This window comes from Phascolarctos cinereus, unplaced genomic scaffold, assembly GCF_003287225.1.
Source record: "Phascolarctos cinereus isolate Bilbo 61053 unplaced genomic scaffold, phaCin_HiC Scaffold_4;HRSCAF=312, whole genome shotgun sequence".
Lineage (NCBI taxonomy): Eukaryota > Metazoa > Chordata > Mammalia > Diprotodontia > Phascolarctidae > Phascolarctos > Phascolarctos cinereus.
Genome location: NW_027555847.1, coordinates 359,143,955 through 359,168,824, shown reverse-complemented (window position 1 = coordinate 359,168,824; position 24,870 = coordinate 359,143,955). Strand labels below are relative to the sequence as shown.

General features: G+C 38.7%; 1 protein-coding gene across 1 annotated transcript in view; it reads right to left on the bottom strand.

Moving 5' to 3' along the window:
- Nucleotides 1–22,543, bottom strand: part of NPR3 (natriuretic peptide receptor 3) — a 78,703-nt gene extending 56,160 nt beyond the window's left edge. The window contains 4 exon segments of the mRNA XM_020995348.2: nt 14,342–14,464; nt 21,317–21,412; nt 21,415–21,708; nt 21,711–22,543. Of these exon segments, the coding sequence (XP_020851007.1) occupies nt 14,342–14,464; nt 21,317–21,412; nt 21,415–21,708; nt 21,711–22,053 (856 nt within the window). The 5' untranslated portion in view covers nt 22,054–22,543.
- Between the last annotated feature and the right edge of the window lie 2,327 nt (nt 22,544–24,870).

The window sequence follows — 24,870 nt, the reverse complement described above, 5'->3', positions numbered from 1 at the left end:
GTGCCTGTCATAGTACATTGTAGATGTTTACTAAATGTTTATTGAATTTAGTTGAATTCCTTACTCCCTTACTACCGCCAAATCTCATTTGTTCGACTTCCATAATATTTCTCATCCATCCTTTATACTGACCCTACCCGAATTCATATCCTCATTATATATTGTAACGATTTCCTAATGGATCTACCTGACTTCAGTCTCTTCCCTTTTCTTATTTATCCTTCACACATGCATCTGTCTGGCTATGTCATCTAATGAAAAACTTTCTGTGGCTCTTCTGTTTGACCTCTACGATAAAACACAAACTCCTTGACCTGGTTACACTCTGAATCCAATCTAAGTTTTCAGCCTTATTTAACTTGACTCCTCTTTACACACTTTATGTTCTAACCATATTTCCCATTCTTATTCTGCACTCTCCCTGTCTTCACATAGTAACATGGGCTATTCCCTGTACTTGGAATGAATTCCCTCTACATCTTCACCTGTTGAACCTTTTCTCTTCTGTCAAGGCTCCACTTAGGTGCTAACTCCTTCATAAACCCTTTCCTGGTGCTCCCAGGTGAAAGTGCTCTCTGCCTCTTGTTTAATATGAGACTTTATCTACATCCTACCTTTCTTTGCCCTTATCAAATTTTATCTTGCATCAAATGTGCATGGATATATACATTATCCTTCTACATTCATTAAACTATAAGCTTTTTGCAGGAAAAAAAGTCTTCATTTTCATCCTTATTTCCCAATCTTTAGCATACTATCTTGAACATAGTAGCTACTTTTTTTTTAAAATTGAATTGAGTGGGGGTGCTATCCTTTATAACCATATCAAATTTATATCTGAAAGCCCCCCAAATCCATGAAATTTTCATAGGCTTAGCACAATGATATCAACTATTTTACTATTTCAAGGTAGTGACAGGATTGTTTTATTGAGAAAATACAGAGCAAAACGCACAATGAAATTGACTCATCTCAGTATTCTTAAGTGTTGAACTAATGTGTGAAATTGATGAATCCATACTGCTACCTGAACAACTGATTTAAGTTTTCATTTTTATTTTCTTATTGTCATCTCTTTTTAGCCAATTTATTTTTATAATTATTCATTGTTATGGACAATTTGGTCTGAGAGCTGCAAATAGCTGAAAGAAATAAGAAAAATAATTGTATTTGGATAATGGAAAGAAACTGTGCCCCTGGCCACTTTCTCTAGCATTAGGTACACCTTCTCTCATACTTCTTGAGACATTAGATGAGGAGGAGGAGGAATATATTTACTCCTTGTTCTTTGCAGTTGCTTACAGACTCTCTAACTGCCGCATCACTGAGCATCCTCTCTTCGTTCCATCTACTTATACAACTCAATCCAGATCCTGGCTGCAGGCATCTACCAACCTTCAATTCAGTTCATTCTCCTTCCTTTCTCAAAGCATCCACCACTTGGCTCCCAGTCTGTCTCTCTACTCCAATCCCTGCCTTTATAGTCAGGGACTTGAGCGTATATTGTGATGCAGCACCTTCTAAAATTCCCTGAGTCTTTCCATTTGAATTGTAACTGAAACTGTATGATGTATTGTTTCCTACTTTTAGAAGTTGAGTTTTGTGAGCAGGGACTGTCTGGCTTTTCTACTTATATCCAAAGCTCTTCACACAGGGCTTAGTACATAGTAAATATTAAATAAATTTTGTTTTCATTCATTTATTCATTCATCCATTTTGCTTCTAGTAACTGAAGTTTGCACACTTCCCTCTCTCACCCTCTATATTCAGTCACTTGCCAAATCTTGTCCCATCTATCTCCACAACATGTCTCCACTCAGACATTACTTTAATTCAGTCTCCTATCACCTCCTGATCATACTTTTGCAATAGCCTATGTCCCAGCCAGCTCCCCTGCTTCCACATTCTTCCCCTCTCAATTTATTTTCCACACAGCTGCCAAATTAATATTCCTAAGAAAAAGGCCCTAACCACTTTGCTCCTTTGCTCAAAAATGTTCAGTGTCTCCCCCCCTGCTTTGAGGATAAAATAAACACTCCTCAGCCTGGCATTTTTTAAAGCTCTCCACAATCTTGCTCTTACCCACTTTTCCAGACTTATTTCATATTACTTACCTCAAATGCTCTAAATTCCAGCAAACTGACCTGCATGTTGTGACTCTAATGGAGTACGCCACCCTTCTGCTTCTGGACCTTTTCCGCAGGACATCCCCAACACTCAGTTGTACTCATGACATCAGCCCCATCTCACAGAATTAATAGCTTACTTTAAGGTTGATCCCAGTTATGACCACATAGGTGAAGCCTTTCCTAATTCATCTGGTCGTCTATACTCTTTTGTTCCTGATATTACCTTGTATTTACTTAGATATCAATCATCTGGTCAGGAAGTATTTGCTGAGCCCCTACTATGTGTCCAGCACTGTTCTCAGTACCAGACACAGAGAGACAGGATACGTCTGTAGACATGTTTTACGTTCACTAGGGAAAGGAGGTTTCTTGTGGAAGTACCTTTGCCCTTGTATCCCCAGTATGCAGCCTAACGTTTGTCACACAGTGGGTGCTAAATAAATGTTTAGTGAATTTAATTGGCTTAAAAGTAAACAAATTCCCACCAGGCAGAATTAAAGCTTTGGAGACTGACAAACCACACCGTGCTAAGTGCTTTACAAATGTTATCTCATTTGATCTTCACAACAACCCTGCCAGGTAAAGTGTTGTTATTATTCCAATTTTACAGTTGAGGAAACTGAGGCAAACAGAGGTTAAGTGACTTGCCCAAGGTCTTGCAGCTAGTAAGTGTCAGAAGCCAGATTTGAACTCAGGTGCCCCTGGCTCCAGGCTCAGTGCTCTATCCACTGCCCCACCTAGCTGCCTCAAGACATACAGGATTATCTCTTATTTAAAGGAGAGAAAATTGAGGTATAGCAAGGTTGAGCGAGTTTTCTATGTTCATGGAACTAATGAATGGAAAAACTAATATTACTAGAATCCCAGTCTCTCAAACTGCAGCCAACCAACAAACATTTGTCAGGCACTGCACTAAATTCTAGGGATACAAAGAAAGGCAATTAGCAAAAAAGTTTCTGGCCACAGTGAGTTCACATTCTAAGGGAAGAGGCAACGAGCAAAAAAAACCAGGCACCTATAAGACACAGGCCATGTAAAGGAGGTAATCTCAGAGGGAAGGCCTCGACTTTTCTCTTTGAAGGTTACAATCTACTTAGAAGATAAGCCCATACTATCTGAATGGCTTCTATCAAATAGATATGAATCCCAAGGTTGCTCCAAACAAACTTATTTGCCCAGAAATTCTCTGGCCTGGGAGTTTTGCTAGCCCTGGGGGATCATCCAAGAATAGGATTATTTTCTTCAGCCCTGAGAAATTCTAGATTCACACTTCTGAGGCCACTAAAGCTCTGAAGTGGCCCAGGTTGTAAAGAATACAGTGAGCCCTAGCTCACTAATGGGCCTTCACATAGACTGGCTGAATTTTCCTGTGGCTTTTGCCACTTGAAAACGTTAGAGGCTGTTTAAGTAGCCCCTGGGAGAAGGTCAAAGCCAAACTGTGACTGGCTCTCATTTGTAACTTTACAAACATAGTATATTTCAGAGCTTCTGCTCCAGCTTTGTGTGTTTCAGAAATCCTATCAACATTTTGCTTAAATTTCTAATATTTTCCTATTTTTCAGCCCTCCCAATCATTTATCATGAGACTACTGACATAGACCATATTTCCATCATTATCATGATTAAATAATACTCATTTAAGTCCCTAGAGAGCAGAATAGCTTTATAAAATGACAATACCAAAGGACAAGATTTTTCATCCAACCATTCACTTAATTTATAGTCTAAGAAGACAATGTAGATGAATGCTGGGCTAGAAGAATTCTCAAGATCTCTTCCTGATCAAGTATTCTATAAGTATATGCAAACTCATAGGAAAAAGATTTTTCAAATGTAATCACATAAATGAACAAATGAATAAGTCTTAAAAGAGACCATAGCACACTTTGTTCTGATTGATTTTTTCTAAGAAAAAAATGTCATAGTCCACATTTTTGATCTTTTTAAAAAACACATTAAATATTATGTTTAAATTTTATCACATTATTTTTCCTGAAGTACATATGGTATGCATGACTCCAGCTAAAGGAGAAATACCAGTAAATTGGTTGAACTAAGGAATTAAAAACAACAATCCTCATCTAAATTATTCGTGTAGAAGAAAAAAACACTTACTACTCAATTGAAATTACTATCTCCAAAGTTGTCAGCCACCTCTTACTTGTCAAGTACAATGTCATTTACACAATCTTCATGCCTCTTTTTCTGTCACATTTGACACTGTTGACTAATCTGTTCTGGATAAATTCTCTTCTGGGCTTCCTTGACATTGCTCTCTCTTAGTTCTCTTCTTACTTGTCAAAATCACTCCCTCTGTCTTCTTTGCTAGATTCACCCATTTCACTTTCCCTGTCAGTGTACTCCAAGGTCCTATCCTGGGTCCCCTTTTCCTCTCTTTTTACTCTCCCACTTGGTGACCTCATCAGATCCCACTGATATATGGAGATGACTACTAGAGTTCTTCTTCACTCATACATCAACAACTGCCCAATGGATATTTCCAACTGAATGTCCCATACACAGCTCAAATTTAAAATGTCCAAAGAGGCCTCATTATCCACCCCTCCCCCAAGACGTATTCCTATTCTGAGCTTTCCTATTTTAATTAATACCACCATCATCTTTCCAACTACCCAGGTTCACAACTTTGGTGTTATGCTCAAGTCTTCACTCTTATCCCACATATCTGGTCAACTACTGAATCTTGTTTATTCTATTTCTTTAATACCTGTCACATTTTCCCCCTTCTATCCATCTACACAACCATCATTCATGCCCTCATTATTTTTTACTTGGACTGTTATAATACTGCTATAATTGTTTGTCTTTTGTTCTCAAAGAGGACCAATGACATCGGGAGGGTGATGTCTTGACTTGCAAGTGAATTGAATTTAAGTGAGACAGAGCTGTGCAAAATCATCAGTCTTACCCTCTCCTCCAAAGTCATAGGAGTCCAGTGGCAAGACATAGGTCAAGATGGCCCCAGATACAATGGGACCAGACCTTAGCCTTTTTAACCTAAGATCTTTCACAGGTCTCAGTTTGTCTAAGGCAATGCCCATTCAGTATTTAGAGGCTAGGTAAGAATTGAGGCAAAAGATGGCCTAATTTGCCTTCACAAAAGAATTAAACTTTCGAATTAGTCTTTCTGCCTCAAATGTCTCTGCACTCTAATTCATCTTTCATATAACTACAAAAGGATTTTCTTAAAGAAAGTTATGATCATGTCATGCCCCTACTTAATAAGCTCTGAGGGCTCCCCTATTACCTTTAGGAGTAAATATTAAAGCCTCTGTTTGGCATTTAAAACCCTACACAACCTGACCCCAACTTACCTTTCTGATCTTATAACATATTACTTTCCTTCATGAACTTACCTTACAATCCAATCAAACTGTCTTTCCTACCAATGCTCATAAAAAGCATTCCATTTCCATTCTCCACAACTTTGTAGTGGCTATCCCTCCATTCTTGGAACGTATTATCTTCTCACCTCTGTCTCTCAAAATCCCTAATTTCTGTGGAGCCAAGATGGCAGAGAGAAGCCAGGAAGTTGCCTGCACTCTCCTCAGTTTCCCTTGAAAACAATGTTAAATCAAGGTCAGCAGGGCAGTGGCACAGCAGGCCAGCTGTTAGGCTTCCAGCCCCAGCACAGAAGGCAAACTGCCAGCCCCAGAACCCAGGAAACAACAGGCACAACCTAGCTCAGGCCACCCCAGTGCAATAAGCAAGCCACTAGCACCTGAGGTCCCAGCCCACAAAGCCACTGACCAGGCCCATGACTCCTGGCACAAAAAACTTGGGAAAGTGCCCCATGACCTAATAGCAGAAATCAACCTTAAAAGCCACAAAATAAGCTAAAAATGAGCAAGAAACAAAAAAGAGACTTGACTATATGGTGACAGGGAAAATCAAAACACGAACTCAGAAGAGAACAAGTTGTCAAAATGCCTATATGCAAAACCTCAAAGGGGAATATAAATTAGTCTCAAGACCAAAAAGCCTTCTTGGAAGAGCCTATAAAATGTTTTAAAAGTCAAATAAGAGAGGCAGAAGAAAATTTGGGAAAAGAAACGAGAGGTATACAAGAGAAAATCAACGGCTTGGAAAAGGAAAGACAAAAATTGACTGAAGAAAACAATTCCTTAAAAAATATAATTGGCTAAATTTGAAAAAAAAATCCACCGAAGAAAACTTCTTAAAAAACAGAATTAGCCAAATGGAAAAGGAAGTACAAAAGTTAACTGAAGAAAATAATTCCTTAAAAATTAGGATAGAGCAGTTGGAAGCTAGTGACTCTATGAGACATCAAGAATCAGTCAAATAAAATCAAAAGAATGAAAAAAATAGAAGAAAATGTAAAATACCTCATTGGAAAAACAACTGACCTGGAAAACAGATCCAGGAGAGATAATTTAAGAATTATCAAACTACCTGAAAACCATGATCAAAAAACAGCCTGCGCAGCATCTTTGAAGAAATCATCAAGGAAAACTGCCCTGATATCCAAGAACCAGAGGGTAAAATAGTCATTGAAAGTTTCCACCAATCACCTCCTGAAAGAGATCCCAAAATAAAAACTCCCAGGAATATTGTAGCCAAATTCCAGAATTCCCAGGTCAAAGAAAAAATACTGCAATTAGCCAGAAAGAAACAATTCAAATATCAAGGGGCCATAGTCAGGATTATACAGAACTTATCAGCTTCTACATTGAAGGATCAGAGAGCTTGGAATATAATATTCTGGAAGGCAAAGGAGCTTGGATCACAACCAAGAATTAACTACCTAGCAAAATTGAACATAATCTTTCAGGAGAAAAGATGGACATTCAATGAAATAGGGGACTTTCAAACTTTCCTGATGAAAAGACCAGGGCTGAATAGAAAATTCAATCTTCAAATACAGGACTCAAGAGAACCATGAAAAGGTAAACAGTAATGAAAAAAAAAACCATGTTATTCAATAAGGTTAAACTGTTCACATCCCTACATGGGAAGTTGATACTTGGAACTCTTGAGAACCATATCTTTATAAGGGCAGTTATAAGGGGTTTACATCAACAGAGGGTGTGAGTATAAGTTGACTTTGATGTGATGATATAAAAAAATTAAAGGGTAAAAAAAAGGATAGTACTCGGAAAAAGGAAAGGGGGAGGTAGAATAGGGTAAATTACACCACATGAAGAGGCACAAAAGACCAATTACAGTAGAGGGAAAGAAGAGGGGTGGGTGAACAGTGTTTGAATGTTAATCTCTTCAGATTTGGCTCAAAGAGAGAATAACATACACACTCAGGTATAGAAATTTATCTTACCCTATAGGGAAATAGAAGGGAAAAGGGGAAAGCAAAGGGAGGGGGGCTGATAAAGGGAGGACCAACTGAGGGAGGCAGTGGTCAGAAGCAAAAAAAGGGACAAGGTGAAAGGAGAGAGAAAAGTATAAACAGGAGGAAAAATAGGATGGAAGGAAATACACAGTAATCATAACTGTGAATGTGAATTGGATGAATTCTCCCATAAAATGGAAGCAGATAGCAGAATGGATTAAAAACCAGAGCCCTACAATATGCTATTTACAAGAAACACATCTGAAGTAGAGAGATACACAAAGAATAAAGGTAAAAGGCTGGAGCATAATATATTATGCTTCAGCAGAAATGAAAAAAAAAATCAGGAGTAGCAATCCTGATCTCAGATAATGCAAATACAAAGAGATCTAATTAAAAGAGACAAGGAAGGAAACTACATCTTGCTAAAAGATACCATAGACAATAAAGTAATACTAATACTAAACATATATGCCAAGTGATATAGCATCCAAATTCTTAGAGGAAAAGTTAAGTGAGTTACAGGAAGAAATAGACATCAAAATTATACTAGTGGGGAACCTCAATTTCCCCTCTCAGAACTATATAAATCTAACCACAAAATAAACAGGAAAATAAGGAGGTGAATAGAATTTTAGAAAAGTTAGATATTACAGACCTTTGGAGAAAACTGATTGGAGATAGAAAGGAATATACCTTTTTCTCAGTAGTACTTGTCACCTACACAAAAAATGACCATCTACTAGGGCATAAAAACCTCACAATCCAATGCAGAAAGGCAGAAATATTAAATGCATCCTTTTCAGATCATGATGCAATAAAAATTACATGTAATAAAGGGTTATGGAAAGACAAACTAAAAAGTAATTGGAAACTAAATAATCTAACCCTAAAGAATGAGTGGGTCAAATAACAAATCATAGAAACAATAAATTATTTCATCAAAGATAATGACAAAAATGAGACAACATACCAAAATTTGTAGGACGCAGCCAAAGCAGTACTTAGGGAAAATTTTATATCTCTAAATGCTTACATGAATAAAATAGAGAAAGAGAAGCTCAATGAATTGGGCATGCGACTAAAAAAGACAGAAAAAGAACAAATTAAAAATCCCAAATTAAATACCAAATTAGAAATTCTGAAAAGCAAAGGAGAGATTAATAAAATTGAAAGTAGGAAAATTATTGAGCTAATAAATAAAATTAAGAGCTGGTTTTATGAAAAAACCAATAAAATAGATAAATCTTTGGTTAAATTAATTAAAAAAGAAGAAAACCAAATTACTAATATCAAAAATGAAAAGGGTAAATTCACCACCAATGAAGAGGAAATTAAAGAAATAATTAGGAGCTATTTTGCCCAACTGTATGCCAATAAATCTGACAATCTAAGTGAAATATATGAATATTTACAGAAATATAAATTGCATATATTAACAGAAGAGGAAATAAAATACTTAAGCCCATTTTAGAAAAAGAAATTGAACAAGCCATCAACAAACTCCCTAAGAAAAAATCTCCAGGGGCAGATGGATTTACAAGTGAATTCTACCAAACATTTAAAGAACAATTAATTCCAATACTATATAAATTATTTGGAAAAAATAGGTGAAGGAATCCTACCAAATTCTTTTTATACACAAATATAAGCAAAGAGATTACAGCAATTTATCATGAGGATAATACACTATGTCCAGGTGGGATTTATACCAGGAATGAAGGGGTGGTTCGATATTAGGAAAACTATCAGCATAATTGACCTTATCAATAACAAAACAGAAATCATTATTATCTCAATAGATGCAGGAAAAGCTTTTGACAAAATACAGCACCCATTCCTATTAAAAAAAAACACTAGAGAGCATAAGAATAAATGGAGTTTTCTTTAAAATGATAACTAGTATATGTATATGTGTGTGTGTGTGTGTGTATATGTATATATATATATATATATATATATATGTATATATTTATATAAAACCATCAGCAAGCATTATATGTAATGGGGATAAGTTAGAAGCTTTCCCAATAAGATCAGGGGTGAAACAAGAATGCCCACCGCTATTATTCAATATAGTACTAAAAATGTTAGCTTTAGCAGTAAGAGAAAAAAAAAAGAAATTGAAGGAATTAGAATAGGCAAGCAGAAAACAAAACTATCACTATTTGCAGATGAGGATGGTATACTTAGAGAATCCTAGAAAATCAACTAAAAAACTATTTGAAATAATTAGCAACTTTAGCAAAGTTGCAGGATACAAAATAAACCCACATGAATCATCAGCATTTACACATACAGATATAGATATATAGATACAGATATTACCAACAAAGCCCAGCAGCATGAGAAAGAGAAATTCCATTTAAAATAACTGTGGATAATACAAAATATTTGGAAGTCTTCCCGCCAAGACAAATCCAGGAACTATATGAACACAATTACACAACACTTTTCACACAAAGTCAGGTCTAAAAAACTGGCAAAATATTAATTGCTCATGGGTAGGCTGAGCTATTATAATAAAAATGACAATTCTGCCTAAATTAATTTATTTATTCAGTGCCATACCAATCAAAGTACCAAAAAATTATTTTATAGAGCTAAAAAAAAATAACAAAATTCATCTGGAGGAACAAAAAGGTCAAGAATATGAAGGGAATTAATGAAAAAAAAATGCAAAGGAAGGTGGACTAAATGGACCAGATCTAAAACTATATTATAAAGAGACAATCATCAAAACTATTTGGTACTGGCTAAGAAATAGAATGGTGGATCAGTGGAATAGCTTAAATCAGGGGTGGTGAACCTGTGGCTTCAAGGCCACATGTGGCCCTCTAGATCTTCAAGTGTGGCTCTTTGACTGAATCCAAACTCCACAGAACAAATTCCCTTCATAAAGGATTTATTCTGTGAATTTTGGATTCAGTCAAAGGAGAGTAACACATAGTTTACCTTTCAGATCTATGGATAAAGGAAGAGTTTATGGCTAAATAAAAGATAGAGAACATTATAAAATACAAAATGGATAATTTTGATGACATTAAATTAAAAGGGTTTTGCACAAACAAAAACAATACAACCAAGATTAGAAGGAAAGCAGAAAGCTGGGAAACAATTTTTACAGCCAGTACTTCTGATAAAGACCTCATTTCTCACATATATAGAGAATTAAGTCAAATTTATAAGAATGCAAATCATTCCCCAATTGATAAATGGTCAAAAGATATGAATGGTTTTCAGATGAAGAAATTAAAGCTATCAATAGGCATATGAAAAATCCTCTAAATCACTACTGATTAGACAAATGCACATTAAAACAACTCTGAGGTATCACCTCACACCTATAAGAGGGGCTAACATGACAGAAAAGGAAATTGATAAATGTTGGAGAAGATGTGGGAAAACTGGAACACTAATGCATTGCTGGTGAAGTTGTGAACTGATCCAACCATTCTGGAGAACAATTTGGAACTATGCCCAAAGGACTATAAAACTGTGTAAACCCTTTGATCCAGCAGTACTACTACTAGGTCTGTAGCTCAAAAAGATCATTTAAAAAAGGGAAAAGGATTCACATATACAAAAATATTTATAGCAGCTCTTTTTGCAGTGGCAAAGAATTGGAAATTGAGGGGATGTCCATCAATTGGAGAATAGCTGAACAAGTTGTGATATTTGAATGTAATGGAATACTACTGTGCTATAAGAAATGATGAGCAGGTAGATTTCAAAAAAAAAACCTGCAAAGACTTACATAAACTGATGCTGGGTGAAATGAGCAGAACCAGAACACTGTGCAGAGTAACATCAAGAATCAACTCTGATACATTTAGCTCTTCTTAACAATACAATGATCTAAGTCATTTCCAAAAGACTCATGATGGAAAATGCTCTCCACACCCAGATAAAGAACTACAGAGTCTGAATGCAGATTGAAGCATACTATTTTCACATTTTTTTCTTTTTCATGCTTCTTCCCTTTTGTTCTGATTTTTCTTTTACAACATAACTAACATGGAAATATTTTTAATATGATTGTACATGTACAACCTATATCAGATTCCTTGCTGTCCTGGGGAAGGGGGAGGAGAAGGAAGGAGGGAGAAAAAATTTGGAGCTCAAAATCTTATAAAAGTGAATGTTGAAAATGTTGAAAACTATCTTTACATGTAACTGGAGAAAATACTATTAAATTGGGCAGGAGGGGAAGGAAGAGGAAGGGAAGCAGTATAGCCAGTTTTTTCTCTTATTAGACTGTGAACTCCTTGAAACCAGGGACTGTCTTTTGACTTTCTTTGTATCCTTAGCACTTGGCACCATGCCCAACACATAATAGATGCTTAATAAATGCTTATTGATTGGTGCTTAATAAATGCTTGACTGGTACTTAATTAAAAAAAAATCCCTAATTTCTTTTAAGACTCAGTTCATGTGCCACTTTGGACATGAAACCTTTCTTAACCACCTCCAGCTGCTAGTGTCCTCCCTTGTCTTCAAATCACCTTGCATTTATTTTGAGAAGCCCATACATGTATATGTTGTCTCCTTTTATAGAATGTATGATCCTTGAGGTCAAGGACTGCTTCACTGTTGTCTTTGTATTCCTTGTGCATAGCACAGTGCCTGACATATAGTAGGTGCTTAATAAATGCTGGTCATTGATTGAGTGATCAAAGACCTGACTTCACATTAAAGCTCCAATCCTTATTATGTGTATTTTCTTAAGGATGTCATTTAACCTACTCTAGGCCATAATTTCCTTTTCCATAAAGTGAGGGAATTCAAGTAGATGATCTCTAATTCTATTGTTCTATAACCTATCTAATGATTAGTAATGATGACCACTGACTATGGCTCTAACATTAGAAAAAAATCAATTTCAAATATTAACTTATTGGGGGTCTTTTACTGCCAGAGCAAATGATTATACCTATTTCATGGCTACTTCTTTTTTTTTTCCCCTCAAGGCAGAAACTTTCAGAATTGTCTCTTTAAAGACTCACACAGTGACTTTGGCCTAAATTAATTACCTCTCCATAAACTTTTGCATTGCCTGCCTAGAATACATCTCTTTTTTTTTCCTATCTTCTGATCATGGAACAGTGTTCCAATTATCTTGGGATGTACTAAAGGCGACAGTGACAAGATTCTAAGAGTCTTTAAACTATTCAAAAATTTATTATATCAACCCCAAGAAAACAAGTGAAAAGGAAAGGCCATATAAATTTCAAATTTCTTGGTCCAGAGGCCTAGAAGCAAAACTCAGCCTTCAAGCTAAATTACATGTAAAATAACCTCCCTTTTAGACAATTCAACATTATGATCAAAGTAAACATAAAAGATTGATCATCATAAGAACAGTTTTTTTACCAAAAAAAGTGCCAATATTTTAATAACTGAGTCAACAATTTTGAAAATTAAAATGAGAAACTGAAGAAAAAGAGCCTGAATGAAAATAATTAGGAAGGTACTACAAAAAAATTACCTGAGCTACAAGCTTTGCAGTCTGCAAAACAGAAATTTTGTGCTGAATTTCTGGATTAGTAAGACATGCTAGGGGCAGCTAGGTGGTGCAGTGGATAGAGCACTGGCCCTGAAGTCAGGAGGACCTGAGCTCAAATCCGGCCTCAGACACTTGACACTTACTAGCTGTGTGACCGTGGGCAAGTCACTTAACCCCAACTGCCTAAAAAAAAGAAAGAAAAAAGACATGCTACCTCCCATATGCCTCCACTTTTTTAATCTATTATTACCAATATATTCATAATACACTCACTGAAGTTCTATTCTGATTCCCTGCCAGGTTCTATCAAGTTGGAAGCATTCATGGACTGGCAAGGTGACAGACCGTATGCCTATTGTCAAAGGAACTGCCTAAGTAAATTCACAGAGATTCATCATCAGGCTGACTCCAGGGTGATGAATTTTTCAGAATTCTTCAAAATCATTTACTAAGTTCTAGAAGGGTTGCATTTTTAAGAAACCAAGCTGTAGCATTTGAGGACACAGAATGGGACGGCCCACTAGGGTTCTCTTTGCAGCTTGGAGGGCCAAAGGCACTAGATTTGAAATGAGAGGATCTGAGTTTAACTCTTACCTCTACAGGTATCCCTTTCACATTGTGGGTCTTAGGGGTGTGATGCCCCATGACCTGGAAAATCCACATAAAATTTTTGGCCCTCCCTCTGTACCAGAAAAGAAGTCTGAACATTTTTCTTTTTCCTTTTACAAGGTGTTTGTTTCCAGTACCTTACTGTAAAATTTGGGTTAAGTATTTGGTCATAGGCTATATTATACAATAATATATACATATATGTGTATATGTGTGTATATATACATATGTGTATGTATATATAAGATGTATTACCGAGTTTCGAAATTTTTTTTGTGTCATCTGCAGCTTCCACAAAACTCCTGAAAAAATTCCTATTTAATTTCTTTTGCTGACCCATGATATATTGAAACTGCAATGGGGAAAACTGAGATGTGGAAGGGATAATTGTATAACTGTGTGTCCAGATATCCTTTAATCTCTGTGAACCTAGTTCCTGAATCAAACTTGGAGGAGGCTGGAAAACATGGGCCTTTTTATCTGTAAATCCTACAAGCTATGCTGTTCTATTAATTTCTCTAGATCATTTCTAACACTTTTTCCTTCCCTTCATGAATTCTATGAACTTTTGGGGGGATAAGTTTTAAAATGCTTAACACCTAAATTCTATATTATCTTTTTGCTCACACTGAATTCTTCACACATGGAAATTTAAAATGCTAGTGAATGTAGTGATAGCCTTAAAAATCGTAAAGTGACTATATTAAAATCAGAATGAAAAAGAAAAATTCAACATGCTGGTCAAAAGGAGTGAACAAAAACCAGAATTACCATATGAAGAGCTGTTGAAGAGTTCAATATTGAAGAAAGCATAGGCCCCGTTGGTCATTCCTTGCCGGTGAGCAGCTAACATGATATTCCGGACTGTATTGCTGTTGGCACACATGATCACAACTGATGAGAAAAAATGAAAAACCTCAATAAGAAGTTGTCCTTGAAAATATTAAGTACAAACTGATAGATTTACCTAATACTACTCAATGGGGGAAAAACTGCGTATCAATAAAATAATATAAATATCTTAATAACAGTAATAATAAATTAAGTGTATCTTCATTATTTGAGTTGTAAAAATCTTTTCTGAAAAATTAAACATTTTTCAAAGAGAAAATAAAAGTTTACCTCACAGATTGAATGTGAAAACATTATTTTGGGACTCCTTTAAGACATACAGGAGGTGTTTATTTTATATTGGATCTGTTACCTGAGATTCAATTTGGGCCCACACTTTTACATTAAAAGGCATTATCTAAGTATTTCCAGAATACTGTAGCCAGCTACAGAAGAGTAACATAATCTAAAGTGAGGCAGTGTGGTGGGTAAAAATAGCACTGGTCCTGGAGTCAGGAGAAGTGGGTCCATTACTGGCCAATGCTATATGATTATGGACAATTCCTTTAAGCACTCTGAGGCTCAGCTTCCTCATATATAAAATGGTGATAATAACATTTGAACTATCTACCTCTCAAGACGCTGTAAGGGAAGTGCTTGCTTAGTGAAGCTTAAAGAGCTATGTCAATATTAGTTGTCAGGATCTTTTTCAAGTAAAGTGACAATTTGATCAGTCTATGTTTGTTTGACCAATATTGACAGAAGAGTTAAGTAATAGACAAATCTCTACTTTTGTTTGCCCTGGATAAATCATTTAATGTTCCACAGTATTCACTAAAGTAAGCAAAAAACTTTCTAGAGATGTCTATCACAAGTGATGCCAACGATGAAAGAAGTATGTGTCTCTTATAGTAGCGTGGGCACTGAAAGATGCAAAACAAACTTAAAACTTACCATGCAAAATCCTGCCTCAGCAGTTGCAAGGCTAGTTAAGCTGACTGATATTTACTTTATCATACATGTGAGCTCAGTGTGTTATGGCACCAAGTCTGACACTTGTTATTACAAAGGGGATAAAACTCTTAAAGGGATGTACCATGGAATTGGGTTTTTGATGACTCTGAGATATGACTAATGTATCCATCTGGAATGAAGAGCTACATGTCATAATACCTTATTAAGGAGTTCTACAACTCCAACTCACTCTTTGTTATTCATGTCATTTGGATCCCTTATTTCAGGTCTTCCTCTCATCGATCCACTTATGGAAGGGGAGAGAGTATAACACAAGCCAGTGCATTTCTTTCCCTTTGGGCAGCTGTTGGAAATTAGGGGGAAGGGTTAGTTGAGGAGAAGGCTGAAACAGCTGACTTAGATAAGAATTTCAGATTTCAGTTGGCTTCCTTTCCCCCATCAGCATAAAAAAAAAGAATCAGCTGTCAAAACTTATCTCATAAACTCTGTGTTCCGAGAAAAAAAATGGTATTACATTTCAATACACAGACTTTAGATTTGCGTTAGAAGAAACATTTAAAGAATGAAACACTGAAACTTGAGCACTAAGGAAAGTTGAGGAATCTCCTTCCCAGGAGACTTTTTATGATGCTAATAATTCTCTTACACAGTTTCCATGCAGGAATGCTAGGAAGTGCCAGGTTGGAGATTTCTTGTGGTCCTGTATAGCCCTCAGTGAACACAGACTTTTTCTTTCTTTCCAATTATTCCACCAATTAATTTACTGAAATGTATTTTTGATAAAATAGTATTAATTAAGAATAAGATTGAGTCTGTATATCTGAGATCTTGTTCTCTGATACTTTTGCATCTTACAAGGATTTTAGCTATAGTCAGCTCCTACTTACTACACTCTCCTCTCCTGTGCTGGAGAGCTTGTGAAGTTCTATGTGTTCCTCCTTTTCCCCTCTTCCCATATCCTCTTTTGAAACTCATATGGCTTGTGGTTCCAACACTTTTCTACAACTATGTGAAAGGTAGCATAGAAAAGGGCCATAAGCTGATACACAGGAGCCACTACTGAGCCCCTAAGAGAAAGGCAGATGTTACATGTGGCTAATGGGGTAGTAAAACAGTAATGCTAGATCAGTGGTGTAGCTGCTTCCGGAGGAAGGAAAATAGGTGGGAAATAATACTTTCACCCATGTATAACCCAAAGGGAGCTGCACATGCTTCAAAGGTTTAATTTCAGCACAACTCCAGGCTTTTGGGCTACTAGACTGATGTTCTGCAGCCTCTTCAACATTATTCACATGTAAACACAGTATTGCATATGCATACAGATGAATGAATCACACAACAGTACAAGATGCATATGTAGATTATACTTAATAAAAAGAAAGTAGCTTAGGGTTGTTTCTATTCCCCCCCCCAAAAAAGAGGCATACTATTTGCAAACTAAATAGAAAATATTGTGCTTTGTACAGGCAAATAGTAGGTCTTCAAGTATGTTAGCATTTTTCGCTTGTTCAGAAGGTATTGTGTTCTCCAAAGGATTTTAGAACATACTTCACTCAGCCAGGGTACAAATAGCTCTTTGTTTTAGCTCTGATACATGTTAGTTAATTTGTACTTATCTTGAGTCCTTTGCTTGGAAATATGGCAGACCAACCAATGGATTCTTTATCTCAGATTGTTTAATAAAGAAATCATGCATCTGCTGCTTTAAATTCTTAACTTATCTAGGCCTAATCATGAATTGCACAGATTAATCCCCTTATGAATAATGAAACCAATAATATTCAGTTAGTTCTAGGGTGGTAATAGCTAACTCAAGCAGAATAACTCTAGAATTAGGTCTTACTGGGTGTACCTTTAAAAAAAACTTGAATTCCCTTTGCTCAGACTTTGATTTGTCTATCTACTTTTCAGGCATACTTCATATCATTCACCTTTTCAGACAAGATGAGTCACTTGTTCTCAGAATCTGGCAATCTATGCATTACCTCCATGCCTTCAAATAGCCTTGTCCCTAAGTATGAAATGAACTCCCTCTTCACCTCTGCCTATTATATTTGTACTTTTTATTCAACACTCAGTTTAATACGTCCTCTTAGAGCAAATCTTTCCTAATCCCTCTAGGTTTTAGTACTCTCAGTCCTCAAATTATCTTCTGCCACTGAAAGTCTCTTAAGGGAAAGAACTGTTTTTTCTTTTGGCTTTGTATACCCAGAGCCTAAAAAAGTCTCTTGCATAAGTAAAAACTTAATAAATGCTTGCTGAAGAGAATTAAATGTCAAAAACAGATTACACAAAAATTCATTCATTACATGTCAAAATATATGGGTGTAGGAGTACAGTAGCTTTGAGCTATTTTTTTCTTTACTGAATATTTAAAGCAATAACTCACACTTATATGGTACTTTAAGGTTTGAATAATATTTTCCTTACAACAATCTTATGAGTTACATGGTATATTATATCCATTTGAAAGCTGAATTTGAGCTCTGAAAGGTTAAGGGACTTGACCAGAAATGCAGAGCTTCTATGTGTCCCAGGTGGGCTTCAAAACCGGCTGACTCACCCCAACATGCTTCTCAGCAGCTTTTTAGGGGAGTCAGTTTTAATTTGTATATTGTGTAACTACCAATGTTTTAAAAATATTATTTGAATGTTTATGTCTTCATTTATTTTCTATACTGCCTTAAGGAGTAAGACAGAGTTCACTTTATTTCTTGCATCAGGCTATAAGCTTCTAATGTGGAAAACCAGTGTGTCTGTGGTTCTCTTTGTATAGTGCCACATATATAAGGCCATACACAGTTTTTGTTTTTTCGAAGAAGTCTGTCAACTTATGTACATTAAGAGTTATAGCCAAAAATATCCGTTTTGAAAATAAATTGATATCACAAACAGTAATCAAGCTGCTATGGAGAGTCAAGCTGCCTCTGACTCTGTGTGACATTGTCCAAATCACTACCTCTCTAAGTCTCACTTTCCTCATCTTTAAAATTAGGATAAAATCTTTAAAGACCTAAAGATTTAAGAGGTGATACACTGTTTGCTAACCTTAAACATTGTATGTTCTGCTTACATTATTATTACAGAAAACATTTTTAAAAGATGCTATGAAAATCTGAAAAGTAATTACCCTTAACATTTTAATAGTACTTCCTCTGTATATGTAGACTTTTCTTTGAAAACAAATAAATAGTTCCATCAGCCAACCAACAAGGCTTTATTAAGTACCTACTATGTGCCAGGCACAAAGCCTGTGTTTCTGTTTAACCCCTTGGGGGAGAGGGAAGAGGGAAGAAGCACATGGAAAAGGGGACCTGGTGTGTCTTGTTTTTTCATAGTGTGTAAGTGTGTGTGTGTGTGTGTGTGTGTGTGTGTTTTAATGACTTTTTTTCTTGTGTTCCAAAATCTCTCAAGTTAGGAGCTTTAACTCCCCCCCTTTTTTCTTTCATTAAATCATCCACAATCATCAGGCATGTTGCCCCCACATTTAAATATGCATTTTTGTATTAGAATCTTAAGCAATAAACTACATTTTTCCTCTTATAGAGAGAAAACCCAAGGAAACAAAATAAAGGATGGAAGCTTCTTCTTCAATGTGCCAGTGAGCACACTATCTTCTTTTATTCTGCCTATCCCTGCTTTCCCCCAGCCTTTTGAAACACTTAACTAAAACTGAAAACTTCAGCTGCTCCCAAGCCACAGCGATTCAGAGCAGAGAGCCTAGAGAAAGGGGGACAAGTGGGTAGCTAGCCCTTACTACCTGCATTTAAAAGTGGGAACTATACTACTCGCATGTGATTGGAAATGTTCCGCAGAGATTCCCACTCCCCCAGTAGGCCCTGCTGGGGCATCCAAAGCCCACCTTTGTACGGCAAAAAAATCATGCCTATTTCGAGAATCTGAGGTAAACTTGGGCAGCAGCCCGGAGAGGGTCAGCATTGCCAGCAACTGACATCCACGCAGACAGTCCGACGCACGCATCTGTCCTTTCCCTGACCTCTCTAGTGTTCAGCTTGGCGCCGCTCATACTAGTCAGGCGGCGAGGGAAGAGTTACACTTCGGCTGATGCTCAGAGCTCTCTGCCTGTAGATTTCATATTTATTCCTACAGCACTCTACTGCCCATCCCGACGCTGGGTCTACATGCGGCTATGAGAGAGATCTGCCCTGTCTGGGTGGGGAAAAGAGGGGGAGGGGTTTATTTTCACGTCCTGGGTGTGGCCGGTAGGAAATGTGTTGTAAGCAGTTCGATCCGAATGCCTATTCTATAAGCAACAGAGCAAAAAAAAAAATCCCGAGTAATCTGGAAAGCCTGAGGTTTGTGCAGACCAAGAGACTGTCGGCCCATGGTCCTGGCTAAATGGGTGTGTGTGTGAGATATGTAAATGTGTGTATGTGTATGTATGTATTGTACATATATGTATGTATCTCAATGCTATACCGTAAAGGCTTAAGCGTTCACTTAACTCCATACGTCAATAACCCGGGGCAGCGCTAGGCAGGCCCTGGACAGAAGTGCATGGAAAAGCTTGATTTTGGGCACGTATTTCGCAATCGCAGAACCTCCCCTTCTTCCACCTAGACTAGGGGGCCCATCTGCCCAGCACCTACATTAAGCTGAAAAACTGCACCGCTAAAACTGCCGCCTCCGGCTCTCGCAACCCTCCCACCTGTTTCGGATTCTGGGTGACAAAGTATGGAGATTTGGCCAGAGACTTCTCCAGGCCACGCGCCTGTGCTTACTTGTCCGCCTACGCTCCCCAAGCCAAGCCGTCAGGTGCGCGGAACAGCCCTTTCCACCCCGGTAAATCGGTCTGCCAGCTCACGCACCTCTAGAGTGCCTGAATCTCACGTGTCTCGTTCCCAGGGCTGCGAGTACCAAGATTTCACCACCTACATTCCAGGCACAATGGCGTAAGGGGAGGGCGGAGAGGTAGCATTCTGGAACTAGCTGACGGCATCCCCTTGGCGCATTGCGCCCTTATCCAGATATGGTTAGGCACCCTGCCTGATTTCCCTGGGAAATCTCACTGACTGCCCTGAAATTTAGTGGATAGGAAATTTAACTCCCTTCTTTTCTCACTCGCAGCTACCAACCTCACGCAAACCATTTCCCACCTCTTGCCTATTTCGGCATTTACTGTATTTTTTAAGAAGCAAATTATTATTACGGTTGGAACCACGTGGATACAAGCTTCAAACTCCGAGTGATTCTCCAGCAAGCACGGGGCCTGAAGCTGCCCCTATTTGGGAGCTTTGGGGATGGAAACACTCAGGAATCTAAAAGGGATGTAGATAGCTACCAGGACGCAGGACGCATTTTGAGTGTAAACCCTGGAAACGTATTTACAAGGAGGCTGGGGGTGGGAGAAGGGAGGAGGACCCAGGAGATGAATGAGGAAAAATCAATACAATAGAGCTTTTTAAAGGAAATAGAATAGTAACCGGAAGAGTAAGGGAAATGGGACAACAGCATGACAAGCATGGGGGGGCACTTAAAACGGGGCATTAGAAAAGCTAATCAAACACTGCACAAACTATAAGGGAGAGGAAGGGAAAGGAGAAAGCCAAGAGAAGTAGTCAGAACCAGACCGGAAAACCCTCCAGTCTTTTCACTTCTCTCCTCCCCTCCCCAGACCTAGGGAAGGAGAGAGAATAGATTTCCTTCCTATCTCCCTACCTCCTCCCCTCTATGCCCTTACACGTTCCCTCGTCCTCTACCAAGGAGGTGGGGAAGCTGATACATGGGCCAGTGGAAAAAGTTCGTCCCCAAGCTGAAAGTGCTTGGACTTCTGCAGTTACACTTGCCTTTCTCCATTCCTCTCACCCCTTTCCACATCCCCAACGCCAGGGAAAGTGGGAAAAAGTTGGGGTGTCCTTACAACGTTCAGGGAGTAGAATAGAAAGGGTTGGGAGGCGGGATGGGAGAGGGCTAGCTCACCCCTCTCACTGGCCTGGATGTAGCGCACGATCTCTTCAGCGTCTAGGGCTTTGGTCTCGTCGAAGCTGTAGGCGGATGTGTGCAAACCCTCCTCCTGAAGACCTCATGGACCCCCTCCAGGGTGAAGTAACAGTTCCGCTCCAGCTTGTCATCACTGTAGATCAGGGCAGCTCGGCTCCACTGGTGATGCCGGAACAAGGCGAGCATCATCTCTCCCATCTTGGCGTAGGCGGGTGCGACACGGGTAAGGTGCGAGAACTCGCTCTCTTTATGCTTGAAGCCGGCGGCAAGAGCTCCAGCAGACAGCATGGGCAGGTCCCAGTGCGACGCCAGCCGGGCCACAGGTGCTGCCGCATATTCGCAGACGGGGCCCAGGATCAAGTCTGGTTTAGACCTCCGGCCACTGCCACTCGATCAACTAAACTGAAGAGTGCCTGATTGCCGCAATGTGAGTCCTGATAGTCCACCTGGAAGCTGTAGCCCTGTGGAAGCAGCTGTCGCCTAGTTCCATTTTCCTCCACGCTACGCAGCGCGTACTCGATGGCCGGTTTGACCCTGTCCAAGGAGAACATGTAAGCATTGTCCTTGGGTAGAAGCACCAGAACCTCAATCTTCTGCGTCTCTTCCACCACAGGGATCCCGCCGCCTGGGTTTCCGCTGCTGCTGCCGCCGCTTGCCAGGAGCGCCCAACTGAGCACAGCGCAAGAAGAGAAACTGAGTAACAAAAAGGATGGCATTGCGCTGAAGTGCAACTTCTTCTACTCACCTTAGTCTTTCTTCTTCCCACCACCCTCCTCCTTCTCCCTTTCCCTTTCCTCTATCTCCTTAGTCCCTGCGCCCCCTTGGGTGCCCTAAGAAAACAGAATTCCACTTCTACCGTCAAGTGACGGGAAAAAAGGGCCCTTCTCTGAATGTCACCAGGTTTTTTTTGAAGTTTATATCTATGACCCTGTAATATGTTATATAGATATTTCTCTTTCCTCCTACATACTATTTTGCCCAGAGGTGACTTCTTTTTTTGGACGTAGTTGAGGTTGATTTTGAAAGAATGCTTGCAAAAAAAAAAGTTAAACTTGTCCAAGTGATTGTAATTGACGGAGCATCTGTCTCCCGTTTGATCTCATTGATTCTCCCTTGTTCCTTGATACATATCCTCTGTTTAAATAGTGTGGTAGCGGAGGAGCCTGTTACCACACATGGAGCTGCGAGAACGGGTTTGTATTTCGAGCGGGTAGGGTGGGGGGTTGGCGGGGGGTTGGAGGGGAGCCTCTCATTAGCATTCTTACATCAGGACTCCTCCCCACACCCCTTCCCTCCCTCCTCCCCAACCTCAATCCACCCACCACCCCGACCTTTTTCTTAAAGTTGCAGCACACGTACACACTCACTCATCTACCCTCAGTTCATACCCACAGTGCACACGCGCCTTTTCTGTTCCCCAACTCGCTCCAATACACAGCAGCTCAATTCAGACGCCACCATTTCAGTTCAAAGGCGACTGACTAAAGATCCTTACACAACAAATTAATTTGCAAATAAGCACACAAGCGCCTAGCAAACGTAACAAACCAACCAAGATCCCGTCTGACTTTTACTGGCATGGAAACTTCGGGGGTCTCCACTGCAGAGCGCGCGCGCTCTCGTCTTTCCCCCGCTCTCCTTTCCCTCTCTTTCAGGCAGTGGCACTAAAGGAGGTCTAAGTGCGGAGGCTGAGGTATGCTGCCCACTATCTATCTCTATTATCCAGAGCTCCACTGAGGCTGCGAGGTCTTTGACATTTAGGCTGAGGCGCCCAAAGAAAGAAGTTTGCTTTCATAGATTGAAGTCAACTAGACGTCTCCAGTGTGCTGGCGTCCACTACATCTGGGACACAAGCTAGCCAAGCCCAATTTCTGGCGGTCGGCCTACACCCTGCGCTCTGCCGACAGAAACTTCCTTGCGCCTTCTTTCCCCCACTTACACTTCTCTTCCACCTATGCAGTTGCTGCCTTCCTTCTGGTCCTTGAGTGCGCGGCCGCTTCTCTTAAGCATACGTTCTTCCCAGGTCTGTAGACCAAGTGAAAGCAAGGAGCGCTTTCTGAAAGAAAAGTTGCGCGGGGGAAGAAAGCGAAACTTCTTGCGTGCAAAGGGAGACTTCCTTTCCGCGATTCCGCTTGTCCACAGGCCATTGGAACATGACAAATGTTTGCAAACCGCCCAAAAAACGTCCTGAGGACTTTATGGGCACAAATTGAAAAGTAAGTTTGGGACCCTCCATTCCCCCGCCTTTCCAAAGGAGGGTGCAGCTCCCTGAAGAACAGAAAGGTAACAGGTCTGAAGTCCTGATCTCTTGCAAGTCAATAGGCAGGAATGGAAAGGATTTCATACAAGTCAGTTGGAGTGGCTGTCGTCCGAAAATTCTTGCTTTTCCATGCATATTCAAAGAGAATTCGGCATTCTTATTATTGGTATATGTACACATAAAACATTATTTGTTTGGGTCACATACTTCACTACATCTATGAGACTTAAAAACATTTAAATTCCACAAATTAGAAAAATACAAACTATCAGAACTTCGTTTGAATACTTTCACTTAACTTTAAAGAAACATAAAGCTTTTCTCCCATATTACGCCCAGGAAAACGCCCTCTTTCGGCAGGAAAATGAATAAGGCTGGTAACTTTTGCACCACTGCACCAGGCTCTGCATTTTTATCTCCCAATCTAGAATTTTTGTGTGCATTTGTATTTATAATTGCTTCCGGATAATTCTTTTTTTCTCTTGCTGAACTGATAAATACAACTCTTCATTATGCTAACTGAAAGAATAGAAAGTATGCTTAAGTTAATAGAAATGTAATCTCAGAATCTAACTTTAAGATCCTGTCTCCTACTCCTTTGGAATCTCTTATTAATATATATATATATATATATATACATATATATATATACATTATATATACATATATATTTCAGGGAGGGGGAGGGGAAGGAGGGAGAGATAGAATTTGGAACTCAAAACTTAAAAATAAATGTTAAAATTGTTTTAACATGTAATTGGGGGAAAATTAGACATATTACATTTAAAAACTACTTAAAAGTCAGGAAAATAGACTGAATTCTAAAATATTTTAATTTCACCTAATATTTAATAGCAAGAGAGGCTAGAGAGCTGGCCCTAGAGTCAAGAACATTTGGCTTAAGCCTTGCCCCTAACATGTTCTATCAGTGTGATCACGGGCAGTTCAATTTATAGCTTTGTACCCCAGACAGTTCAGTCAAACTAATTGTAGAGAAGTTGTCAATTAGTAAAGGTAGAAAGAGTTTCTACAATGGGAGTTCGCTATACAACTGAATGAGCACCCATCCTCCTCATGCCCCCCACCCCAAGTGTAGTACCTGGACAAAATCCACAACTGAATAATTGAAAATGCCCTATATTAGACAATTTTAGGCATAGCATTTTTAAATTTTTTTTCCAATTTTCTTAATTTATTGATTTATCAACAATCACTTCCATATGCTTTTGAGTTGAAAATTTTTCTCCCCCTTCTTCCCCCCCACCCTCCCCAA